Genomic DNA, 12,007 nt, shown 5'->3' on the forward strand with positions numbered 1-12,007 from the left:
TACTAAAACTATCTTGTTTACTAACTCAATGTGCGCTAGTTAAGTTTAGACACAATCACTGGTTTAGAAACAAATGTTGTTTCAGTAGCGAAATGGATGTAGAGAACTATACTGAATATACTGTCTCGTAATTTTCTTCGACTGAGTGCGAACGGGACTACGTAATCTGTTCTAACCTAAAAGACTACCTGTAGGTTATCTTACAGTTAATTTTAAACACTTTATTAATGCAAAATAATCCTGATAATCTCTTTGCAACTAGCATACACCTTCTATTTTAAATGAATATTTAAATTAAACTGTATACTATGCTGCTATGTTTACACCTAAACAATGAATAACAATGGGAAAATAATGTTGGTTGTGACGTATAATAGGCCTTCTAATTTCAAACGTAAAATGTGAATTATCAGGCCGTATCTCTAGTAGGCCGTGGTTGCATTCATTCAAACACGTACCATCTTCCCCCACAGACTACATATTAGTTACTTGCTATGCAGATGAGGTAAGATAATGAAATCAATTCGCTCATACAATTACTATAGAGAGGTAAGCTATATAATTATTAAGTAAGTTCCATTATATAAAATAATTAACAAACAAAAACACATTTTTTTGTTTGGGAACAGCGAAACTAAACTGCTGGTGAAGGTCTTCGATGCTTAAAAACATTCGTGTTTGTTATTGATGTTGCGGGTCTTGAAATACGATTCCTTCGCGTCCATCTTAACAGCTACCAATATATTTAAGGGTGTGACTACGGTTCATTCTCCCCTTGGCGTGTAGATGGCATAGCTCGCACCCATCATATGATAAAGGACAACTGTTAAAAGAAAAAAGACCCCAAAGGCTGCTAACGTGCCGAATAAAACATCTTTTCGACGAAACACGATGTTATAAGGCCATAGCGCTCCCTATATACAGTAGGGTGGGGAAAGATGGGACACCTTTTAACTCTATTATCTTGTCCCATTTAGAAGTACACAAAGAAAATTCAAAGAATTATAAAACTGTATCCTCATGACTCGCATATACCGTTGTTAACTGTTTAAAATACCATCGGGATATTTGGATATTATGCGCTAAAGGTGACCCAACTTCCCCCCCTACTATATGTTATAGTGGGCGCCATGTATAAGACCATTAACGTGCCCAACAAGTCACGCGTCAACGAATTGGTTACTGGGGAAACCCCGATAACAATACATGAGTTGCCAGTCTGACGTATTTGACAAGTAAACAACTAATGAGTATTTAGTTCCCATTGGTTCCTTAAACTAGTTATTTTAGATTTTGTAAGGTGAAGTAGTACCCTGGGACAGATTTTGATCGTTATTATGTAAATATTTTAATTCAGGGTGCTAGTGAGGAATCCTCCCCCCCTTGCCTATAGAAAAAACGAGAGACTAAAAAAGCACCTAATTCAGTTTAAAGGCAACAATTATTATATGAAAGAATTTTTAGGGTTTGTATCAGTAGTCTATACTCTATATATGGTAACACTTAATTATGAAATCTGCACTTATTGTTGTTGATATGCAAAACGATTTCTTAAGTGGATCATTGGCCCTTAAAGAATGTCCTGCACATGAGGTAAATGTTTAGGATTAATAACATACATTTACAACTTATCATTACAATTACATTGTAATGTTTCAAATATTTTTAGAATGGCGAAGAAATTGTAGAGGTGATAAACTCATTGTTGGAGAATTCAGAGTGGGATTTTATTGCATACACACAAGACTGGCATCCATCTGACCACATTTCTTTTGTTACAAATGCGAAAAAGTTTAAGCAACATGTTGATTCAACTGTAAGTATAAATATATTACACATATTTCATAATGCTATTTCATTCAATGTGTGTGAAGTCTCACAGCGTGACCATTGGTCCTAGGATTTAGGCCAGAAGTTGCCAATTACCCCAGCACAAAGGGTGCTACCGCATAGACCTCACCAGTTTTGTGGGCCTACAACTTTCTCAAAAGTTTGTGTTTTGCTCTGTTTTAATCCAAGTTTTTTCTCTGTTTTAAATCCACAGGTGAATGTAGATGAGGCCGAAGTTTACCAAAAAGTCGTGTTTAGTGTTGATAATGGGATTCGCAGAGAACAAGTTTTATGGCCAGTTCATTGTGTTCAGGAAACTTGGGGAGCTCAACTTCATAAAGATTTGCACGTCAGTTAAAACCTTTGTGAGAATTTTTAAACTTTTTTATGGGAGCTTTAGTTAAACTTTATAATTGGTGTAGCCTACAGATAGTCCTTCTTAAGTTTAAAAAAATATCAATTTTTTCCATTTAAAATGTTACTGTGTTTAAGTTAACAAAACTTGAATTTGCACTGGTGGTTTAAAAACTTCGTTTGGAACCACTGAACCCATAATATGAATTTATTGAAAGATCTTTTGCCGATTTTGGGATATAGAAGAAATTTATTTGCCTGTCGTTTTCCATTGTAAGAGATGCAAATATAAGTTACGTTAACAGGTTAACTTAAAAATGGTATCGATTTGATTATATAGAAAAATTGGAATTGGAATTTGAACTCAATATAGACCTGTACACCAAATATAAAGTTTTGGTTTTTCCTATTTTCCTATTTAACAGTTTTGCCTAATAATATTTGTATGTTAGATTGCAAAAGGGAGTGTGATGATAAAGAAAGGTATCAACAGCAAACTAGATTCGTATTCTGCCTTCTATGACAATGATGAGGTGCATGAAACTAATCTGCGTGGAATACTGAAAGCCAACGGGATACAGAGGGTTTTTGTTTGTGGCGTTGCAACGGATGTTTGCGTTGCATACACAGTTAAAGATAGCAAGAAACTGGGGTTCGAGGTATGTTTGTGCTAGGGATGCACATTACAGAATAATTAGGTATTTTAGGATATCCTAGAATACTTTATTTAGAATCTAGAATTTTGAATCTTTTTATATTATAGGAAAAAATAATTTTACCCACATAAGTCAGTTTATTGACTCTTTCATAGCAGCCTTGTTGGATCATGAGCTGTAAAATGATCAAAAATTGTACTATTGGTATTGGGTAGTTTTTGCATCACAAAACGTATAGCAGGCTATGAAAAGACGAATACCGAATACAAAAGGATTCGAATCTCATGGATTCGATATTATGTAATGTGCATTTCTAGTTTGTGCTGGACTTGACTTATTTTGGAAGTAAAAAACGTTATTAGTAAATGCACATTGTTACACTACAGACATATCTAATAGAAGATGCATGCAGAGGTGTCCATCATGGTGAAATTTCAAAATGCAAGACAAAGATGAAACTTGATGGTGTTCACTGTATTACTAGTCAGGAGGTAGCGCAGTGTTTCATATAACTTGGTGTAGCCTGATAAAGTATTGAATGAGTTAATTAATGTAACTTACTTTATCCTCGCTTTGTCGGGAAACATCAGTCGTTATAACACGGGTGTTCTGTTTCACACACCCTGTGCCAGCTTACAAGTTACCAAGTATGTTACTTTTCGGGTGATTATTTTATCCACTTTTTTATGTGTGGCTGATAACTTGAACAGGTCATTAGTGACCACCGTATTGAAGCAATTGTATTTAGGTGTCTTAAGGGCCCACAGTGGTAGCAACGACGAGCCTTGAACCCATTACCTCTAGTTAGAGACAGGCGCGCTTACCACTTTGACACCTGTCAGTGTATATTGGCATAAATGAACAATTATTAAAAATCATGGTATAATTAGGTTTTGTTCTGCAGGTTCAACTGGCACTAGTCACAGATGGAAAACCAATCAGGAATGTAAAAGGGGTAAACTGTAACGGTGATCGACCAAACACCAACTAAATATTCCTATTCCTGAAATATATCTAACATTTCCACGCCCGGGTCCAAACTATAAATTTAGTTATTGTATTAATTCGTTATGAATCAATGATGCCAATTGTTAATTGACTGTTGCATTGTGACACCTGTAAATTAAGAGTCTTTATATGAACTATATATACACCTTTACTTCAAATTTATCACTTGTACACAACTGTATGTACGCATACTTCCACTCCTTTCCCAATGTTCCAGGATATTTTTTTAAGCTTGATTTGTTTTTCTTTTTATACTTCATAACGGTAAACTTTAAACTACACAATTTTTCTATTTTAAATAAATTGCAAATCGTGCAATGTTTTCCATTTTATAATCTGTATATTCTGTAAAATGCTGTGAATAATGTCAATAACTTTTTGTTTATCTATGATGATGTATGGTGTGGCAAATTGCTCTGAACCATCTATAAAAATCTTACACTTTTAAATCTCACTTGTCGGTTTTAACATGATTGCCCTGTTGATGTTAAACAGAACCTGTAGTGGCATGCATCTAACTTTAACATGTCCGACGGTTGTTATAACAGAGATATTCTGTGCCATACACTTAAATGAATGAATGTAACTGCTTTAATCACGTGGCAAGAAAACGACAGTTGTTATTTCGTTCAATCAATCCAGTATCGTAGATAAATAAAAAAGGAAGAAATATTTTTCACATTTTGATTTTGTCCCATGTAATTAGTTTTATTTTTGTGGAAACAAAAATGAGACACGCGCATGTGAAAAATAGGCAGGGGTGAATGTGACGGAACAGATATACCATTCCACCAGCAGACCACGTGCCGCAGCTAACGAATAACCCTATATGTAATTTTGGGGGGTTTATGGCCAACAATTTAAACGACTCATTGGTGACTACTGGAATGGAGCAATTTTTCCGTTAAGTGTGTTGCCCAAGGACACATAGGTCAAGAGTAGCAGCGATGAACCTTTAACCCATAACCCCTTGTGCTAACCAGCATTGTGCTATGGCACCCAACCTCTGCTCGGGTTTATCGCAAGTTCATGGTTAATTCGCACTAAATAGTGATTTTGTTTCCTTTCGTCGCACCAAAGAGTGATTTTGTTTCCTTCCCTATATAGCAACTAAAACTTTAAGGACGCCAGGTACATTCCTAAAAGCGTTACGTGCTATGCTGTTTCTGTCGATTACGTGTCATGTCTTTACAACGATTTACGACTGTTGTATATGCTGATGTTCATGCCAGTTGAGTTTGCAATTCTCTTACTACAGCTTGATTTCCAAAAAAAGGCAAATCAAGTATATTCTGAGTATATATAAGATAATCGCTGCAAATAAAGTAAGTTAGCAACTTGCATATTATCACTACACATCAAAAACCAAACAGCAGATCAACAAATAGGTGTCAAGTGATTTTGGAGAAAGGTTCCAGGGGAGTTAAACACTTCCCACAGAAAACGTTGCAAAGATAAGAAATCAGTTCGTTAGATAAGAATCTGTAGACTTGAATGCTGCATCAGAGTTATTTGTAACATTGGTTTGCTGAATTGACGAGGATGGTTCACACTACAGTTGCAACAGAAACCATTAAATACTCTGGCTCTGGGGAGGCAGCACGTAAGCGTATTTGTCAGCAGTAAGCCGGTGAGTCACGCTTTAAAAATACTAATACGATTATTTTTTTGTAGTCTCATTTAATTCCTGTTCAACCCTCGACGATGAATCTGCTATGATGAAGCTCCCAGGATGTAGCAGTGCTACGCGTGTCAAGTTCAGGTAAGATATAATAAGGTTGGGGAAAGCGAGACACCTATCATATTTTTGTACTATATTTAAAAAATAAAAGTATATAGGCCTATGACGGTTTTTGGTGTTTCCATGAATTTGTTCTTTTGAGTCTTTTTATGTCTTCGTGAGAATACTCTCGAATAAATCTGAAACATTGTTTAGTTTATCATCAAATGTGGGTTCGTGAAATGCATTTAGGTAAATTGTTTCACCCTACTCTACTATTGTTGCTTAATGTGACGTACAGACACTTATTTACTTTAGTCGTGCCTTGAGCATCACTCTCATAGCTTGTGTGTCGATTGTAATGTTCGCAATGGGCTGCAAAGTTAAAATCGCAAAAATGAAGGAACGGATTACACGACCGTGGGGAATTCTGATTGGTACGTTTATAAACTACCTAATCTAACAACACGATGTGTGTTTAATTATATATATAGCTCCTTTTATTGCAGGTTTCCTTTGTCAATTTGGTATCATGCCACTTTGTGCTTTCGGTCTTGCTAAGTTGTTTAAATTAACAAGGGGTAAAGCATTGGTGGTACTTGTGATGGGGTGCTTGCCTGGAGGAAATACTTCTAATCTTATAACTTATTGGTCAAACGGTGATCTAGATTTAAGGTATAAGATAAACCTAATTCAACTTGCAAAAACTAGGTGGACAATTCTGATTTAAACTGCATCATTCGCGCAGCATCACCATGACTGCCATGTCAACTATATTAGCGTTTGCGATGATGCCTTTGTGTTTGTTTGTATATGGGAGATCGTTCGTACAAGGAGTAATCACAATTCCGTATCTCAGTATTGGTAAGCTCTTCATTCTACAGCCGTTACAGCATTCACCTATATTCTATATGTTATGTTAATTCAATCATTTTCCCAGCCTTGGTACTTGCCATGTTTATTATACCAGTTGGCGTAGGAATGCTATTGAGTTACTTCAAGCCAACATGGGCGGACACCATGGCAAAGGTATTTAACTTTAGAATCCGATGTTGTTTACAAATAAAACTTAGATTCGTAACCGGTTTCTAATAGGTAGGGGCTGTACTTGGTCTATTCGTGATTATAGCAGCTGCGACAGTGGGAATCATTCTGTACCCTGCAGCATACAACATTCCTCTTATATTTTGGGAGATGGGATTTGTTCTGCCATTACTGGGTAAGAAAAATTATGTATAGTATAGGGTGGAGGAAGAAGGGCCACCTTTAGCACATAATATTCAAATATCATGATCGTGTTTCAAAGAAAATCTTACCCCATTCTACCGTAAGATCCTTTTACTTGTTCTAAACCCTGCTATTCTTTCGTTACAGGTTATGTGTTCGGTTACGTCATGTCTGCTGCTTTGTCGGGTTTTGGCCGTAGCACCATCTTGAACGCGAAACAATGGCGAACTATTGCAATCGAAACTGGAACGCAGAACACCCAGCTCTGCACAACTATTGTTCAACTAAATTACGGGTAGTAACGCAATATTTAATAAAAATTATTCCGGCTAAAACATTTTTATCAGATGCACTTGCATGATACTGGAGATGTACGCATACCCGCTTGTGTATTTCCTATTTCAAGTCGCGGTCGCTCTATTATTCTGCCTCTCATTTCAGGTAACTTATCGCAAACTGTTGCATCTATTACACGCTTTAAAAACAGTAATCGGCCCATACAATAGGTGTATTCGCGTTGCCGTGGCAACCAAGAACCAGAACCTCCAGTTGAGATGACACAACCAAATAAACCGCACGAAGATGCGCTTGATGACAACAGCAACCGCTACGCATCACATATGAACAATCTGTAGCATTTGTACTCAACGTTTACACCTTCTTACAAACTTTTGTGCTGCTATACTGGCTTATTCGTTATTAAAATTGCATTTTCACAAACTGCCTTGTAAAAGCAAATATGTGTACGTGGATTGGAGCAGGCTTAATAGAAGTCTTCATACGGCATCGTTTTTAAACATTTAGTAGGGTGGGGGAAGATAAGACACCTGTTTATTCTATTTTTTTTATCCAATTTGGTAGTAAAAAAAGAACATTCAACAAATTATAAAACCATATCCTTAGAACTTTCATAGACCATTGTTTATTCTTTAAAACATGATTAGGTGCTGAAGGTGTCCCATCACCTCCCACAGACTATATATCAAACTATATAAACCTGGTATATCAGTTAAGACAAACAAAAATAACAATGAACACTCGAACACTCAACTGGCTTCAAAACTTATAACACTGCCCTAATATGGAACTTCTGTTAAACCAAAGTTGAAATAGAAACTGGTGTATTTGAAAACCCAGTTTATGCAATGAACCTCCATGGTACGGGCTCTACAAGCTCTGGTTCCACACCGTTTGAACGGACGAAGTGACCAAGACGTGGTTGTTTGGGCTGAAACCAGTTAGAACATAAGCAAAGACAGATTAATATTAGAACAAATAATATATCCACTTTTACCTGTCGTTTCAAGTTACAAGGCACCCCAGTTTGTTTAGCAACTGCACGTTTCCTTTCATTTTCGTGAACTCGCTTCAAGAAAGAGATTCGGGATTTGGAATGCTTGACGTGTTCCACTCTCACGTTGATTCTTTTCGCAAGAATTCGACCTCTGATGAAGCAGCAGAGTTTATGAGAAAAATTAAGATTTAGGAAAAGCAAAAAGCCAGACTTGGAGATCTGTATCTCTCCAAAGTCCAAACAGGACTGTTGAACTCCAGCGTATGGAATTTGAATATATTTCTAAATTATTTGGTTTCTTTCAACTTGAACAGCAAAATTTTAATAAAATCTAGTGGTAAAACACAGATCGCTGCTAATTTTGAATATTCAAAACGAAGGAAAACATAGTTTGTAAAACATTGACTGTTGAAGCTAAAAAATTTAAAAAATCTGAAAACCCACTGTAGATTTCAATCAACTTACTTCACTTGTTTGTTGACAATAACACCAACAGCGTGTTTTGTGACGTTGAACACTCGGCCAGTCTTACCGTGATAAACTTTGTGTGGCATGCCCTGATAGAAAAGTAACGTTAGAAGACTGCACACAAAAAGGAAGCAGCATATAGGCAGCCATGAAGACTCGCATAAAAGTACATCCTCATCATAGACATTTGCAATATATTGCAGTGAAATTGTTTTGTTTAAATAAACCGAACATACGTCACACAAAAGTTACAAATTATGACGTCTCACCTTTTGTACAGCACCATCACCCTTGATATCAACAATATCTCCCTTCTTATACACTGTCAGGTACTTGGTTAATCCAATTACTCCTCTGGTGCGGAATTTCTTAGAGAACATGTACCGTGTACCACGGCGGTAACCCTTTGTGTTCGTCATTTTCTAATCTTTTTCTGAAACAAAAAAGGTATATATATAAAGAGGTAAAAAAAGGTGTTTATATATATATATATATATATAGTGGGAGACAAAATGAAAATATATACACATTAAGGGGGCCTAGAAACAATTTTTTCAACAATGTGCTCAACAGCTGTTTTAATTTCTTCAATTTCTAGGCTGATAGTTTTTAAAAATGCAGAAACAGATGATGAAAGTAAAGTATTTGAAAAACTGGAACTTCTTTGTAATAATTCAAGAATCATGAGGGTGACAACAACAAGTTGATCAGGCTTGAGCATGACATTTTTGCTCGTTAAATTAAAAGTGTCTACTACACATCGAATGTCTTGTAAAATTGCTGGATTGTGCATGGTGGAGTCAATAGTTGAAAGCGATTTAGAAAACTTTTCCATTAATATCCTTTTTCTTATGCTTAACTGGTTCTTTGAATCGACAGTAGGAACAACATGCTGTGAAGTTGTGTCCTCTTCTTCATCACTTTTCTTTTTGTTTGGTTTCATCACATGTCTACCTTGAACTGCAGTGAACTGTCCACGAAAATATTGTTCAACCCGCTGACCATATTCATTCACTTCTTCATAACTTGGAAGTGGTTGCTTTTCCTGGATTTGTTTACCTCCCGCAATCTTATTCATCCTCTCCTCCAGCAACTTCAGCTTGGCTGCTCTTCTTTGTTCATTGGCATCCACAGGAGCAACATCAACATGGGTGTCATCTTCTGGGAGCAATTTAAGTCTTACCAAAGTCTTTCTTGTGACCCACTCCCCAAACAAACCAACCAATTCATCCAAATCAATTTTTAACTTTTCGTCACGTCTGGTAACCAAACCTGGGCTCTTCGTTGGGTCACACAATTTTATACGGGTTGTCTTTTTCCTTGATTCTCTAACTTCCCTACAATTATTATCGGTACTAGAATTATGTGTGGCATCTGCTTGGCTCTCATCCTGAAATTCAGACTCCATTTCAGCATCACTAGGTTGAACAAAATGTAGTAGATCGACTTTTTCACCCTTCGAACCAGATCCAATCTTCAAAAGAGTAATTCTCACTTTATCATCAGATTCCCTCAACCACAATGGGTAGGTTGGAATTTGTTCTTGAATATATTTAGATGATTGGTAACAAAAATTGCTGCAAAACTTCTTTCGCTCTGTGATATCATAAACAACATTGTTCGAAATCTTGTACTGCTGCCTTGGTATATTTTGCAGACTATTCGAACATAAAGGATAACCACATATTTTTGTGATTGATCTTTCTTCCACTACATCAGCATAACGGTCAACGCTCAAGTAATAAACCGACTTTTGGAATAAATCCTCGGAGACATTACTTTCCAGCAACTGTTCAACAATAGCTTGCGCTCGCTTTTCTGCTAATAACTTCTTTCTTGCATCAGCCAACACTTTCTTGTCAAACTTTTGCTTATTTTTGGTAGAAGTATCGCTCATATTTGTAAACTCAAATGAAATCGGAGAATCAGTGGACTGTGCTAAACACAACAAGTGCTATAACTTCGTTATATAAAATAAACGAATGTTGTATACAGAAAGTGCGCAAAACGATAAAGTTATGGTATTTTAGTTGTTTATACATGCATTTAACTGAATAGATACGCCTTTAGTGCTGTGGATTACTCAAAATGTGCATGCGTAATTGTAGATGGTTAATATTATGATAAAATTGGTCAATAAGTTCACTTACCAACAACGATGGGCTAAAAAGAACGTGTAGGTCACGTGATTCCCCAGTCTAGCGGTAGCGCTGTTCGAAGTTATTATATTTTTAGGGGTGCCTAATAGGGTTTAGCACAACAAAACCTTCGTGATTGGCAATACAAATCAAAAAGGTGCAAGATTTTTGTTCCAGTTAAATTACTGTATACAGATTTTCCAGGACTTCCCAAAAAACTGTTCCACGTTCTATTTCTTAGGGTCCGGTTGTTGGCTTTTAATCTGAAATCTTTAACAGCATTCTAAAACTACATTATAGCATAGAAACTTGGTTACAGTTCAAAATGGAAAATACAATTTTACGTTAATACAGTTTTACTCTGACAGATTTTAAATGTTACAACAAAATTTACACTTGACACAAAGAGATAAATGGCTTTAATCTCTTTGCTTGACATCTATAGCGCAGTATTTCTTAGTCAAAAAATGGTTTGGGCACAATATGTGTAATAAATCTGTAACGAAATTATGAGGCGGAGATCATACAATTTTATGTCACTTTATTGATTGGTATAAATTTAAAGAATACTAATTTTTTCTCTTCGGCATTATAACGGCATATAGCGTGCTTCTATCTAAGTTTTCAATCACGGCAAAGTTTAGCTTATTACTTCGCATCGCAGTTTGTTTCCCTGACAGCGACCTGACTAATATTAGGGTATGATCGGTTTTACGTCACGTAACTTTACTCCATTAAAGCAAAAGACAAGAGCAGCCGGTAAGTCCCGCGATTAAAGCGATCGATCTCTTCGCGTTTGTTCCCAAATTTTGTGTCTTCGGCAGCAAACAAAGCGTGACCCTGCAAGTGTAACTGTGAGACGTAATTAATCGCAGTCTCATGAGACGACGTAAAGGCCTATAAACCTAATGGAACCGTTTTCACTGGAGTGAGATTGGCCAGCGGATGTGGGCACAGGAAATCAACGAACGGGTTAATTACAAGGAATCGTATGTTGCCACATATAAGAAGGCTTATGTTTTAGACAGTTATATAGTATACAATAAATATGATTATTGTAAATATCTGTGTCTAAGAGTCAGATCAAATAGTTTGCATTAAAACAAATTTTAAAATGATTATTTAGTAAATAGTTAGGAAAAAAACTTGCGCGTCCTACTAAAATTATTGTAGCATTTGTAAATGACTTAGCACCGGATAGAATACCTCGTACTACAGAAAATGCATAACAAGTAAATTCCGTGTACCATTAAAAAGATATTGTGTAACATAATCCAGCCCAGAATGTCTAATAGGACAGCATATTACCCAG

General features: G+C 36.3%; 4 protein-coding genes across 6 annotated transcripts; 2 read left to right on the forward strand and 2 right to left on the reverse strand.

Moving 5' to 3' along the window:
• Positions 1 to 1,422: 1,422 nt before the first annotated feature.
• Positions 1,423 to 4,527, forward strand: LOC149739617 (uncharacterized). Its single transcript, XM_089872955.1, has 6 exons — positions 1,423 to 1,593; positions 1,670 to 1,816; positions 2,045 to 2,179; positions 2,637 to 2,843; positions 3,227 to 3,331; positions 3,745 to 4,527. The coding sequence occupies exons 1-6, from the start codon at positions 1,510 to 1,512 to the stop codon at positions 3,829 to 3,831; spliced, it is 765 nt and encodes a 254-aa protein (XP_089729081.1). The 5' UTR covers positions 1,423 to 1,509; the 3' UTR covers positions 3,832 to 4,527.
• Positions 4,528 to 5,114: 587 nt separating this feature from the next.
• On the forward strand, positions 5,115 to 7,515 carry LOC149739618 (ileal sodium/bile acid cotransporter-like). Of its 3 annotated transcripts, none has more exons than XM_089872949.1 (10): positions 5,115 to 5,451; positions 5,523 to 5,610; positions 5,887 to 6,005; positions 6,063 to 6,243; positions 6,317 to 6,432; positions 6,509 to 6,597; positions 6,664 to 6,787; positions 6,943 to 7,090; positions 7,143 to 7,236; positions 7,283 to 7,515. In XM_089872949.1, the coding sequence occupies exons 1-10, from the start codon at positions 5,391 to 5,393 to the stop codon at positions 7,283 to 7,285; spliced, it is 1,023 nt and encodes a 340-aa protein (XP_089729075.1). In that variant the 5' UTR covers positions 5,115 to 5,390; the 3' UTR covers positions 7,286 to 7,515. The 3 variants fall into 3 exon arrangements, with proteins under 3 accessions (XP_089729075.1, XP_089729073.1, XP_089729074.1); XM_089872947.1 differs by having other exon boundaries at positions 5,121 to 5,451; positions 7,302 to 7,515; XM_089872948.1 differs by having other exon boundaries at positions 5,138 to 5,451; positions 6,078 to 6,243; positions 7,302 to 7,515.
• A 384-nt stretch (positions 7,516 to 7,899) lies between these two features.
• LOC149739619 (large ribosomal subunit protein eL21-like) lies at positions 7,900 to 10,848 on the reverse strand. The gene is made up of 5 exons (XM_089872957.1): positions 10,708 to 10,848; positions 8,827 to 8,990; positions 8,555 to 8,646; positions 8,090 to 8,240; positions 7,900 to 8,023 (listed from the first exon to the last, which is right to left on the reverse strand). Exons 2-5 carry the CDS (start codon positions 8,974 to 8,976, stop codon positions 7,934 to 7,936), a joined length of 483 nt encoding a protein of 160 aa, XP_089729083.1. The 5' UTR covers positions 8,977 to 8,990; positions 10,708 to 10,848; the 3' UTR covers positions 7,900 to 7,933.
• Positions 8,891 to 10,701, reverse strand: LOC149739620 (uncharacterized). The gene has a single exon (XM_089872940.1). It carries the CDS (start codon positions 10,452 to 10,454, stop codon positions 9,087 to 9,089), a length of 1,368 nt encoding a protein of 455 aa, XP_089729066.1. The 5' UTR covers positions 10,455 to 10,701; the 3' UTR covers positions 8,891 to 9,086.
• Positions 10,849 to 12,007: the final 1,159 nt, after the last annotated feature.

Source organism: Ciona robusta, chromosome 2 (genome assembly GCF_009617815.1).
Source record: "Ciona robusta chromosome 2, ASM961781v2".
Classification (NCBI taxonomy): domain Eukaryota; kingdom Metazoa; phylum Chordata; class Ascidiacea; order Phlebobranchia; family Cionidae; genus Ciona; species Ciona robusta.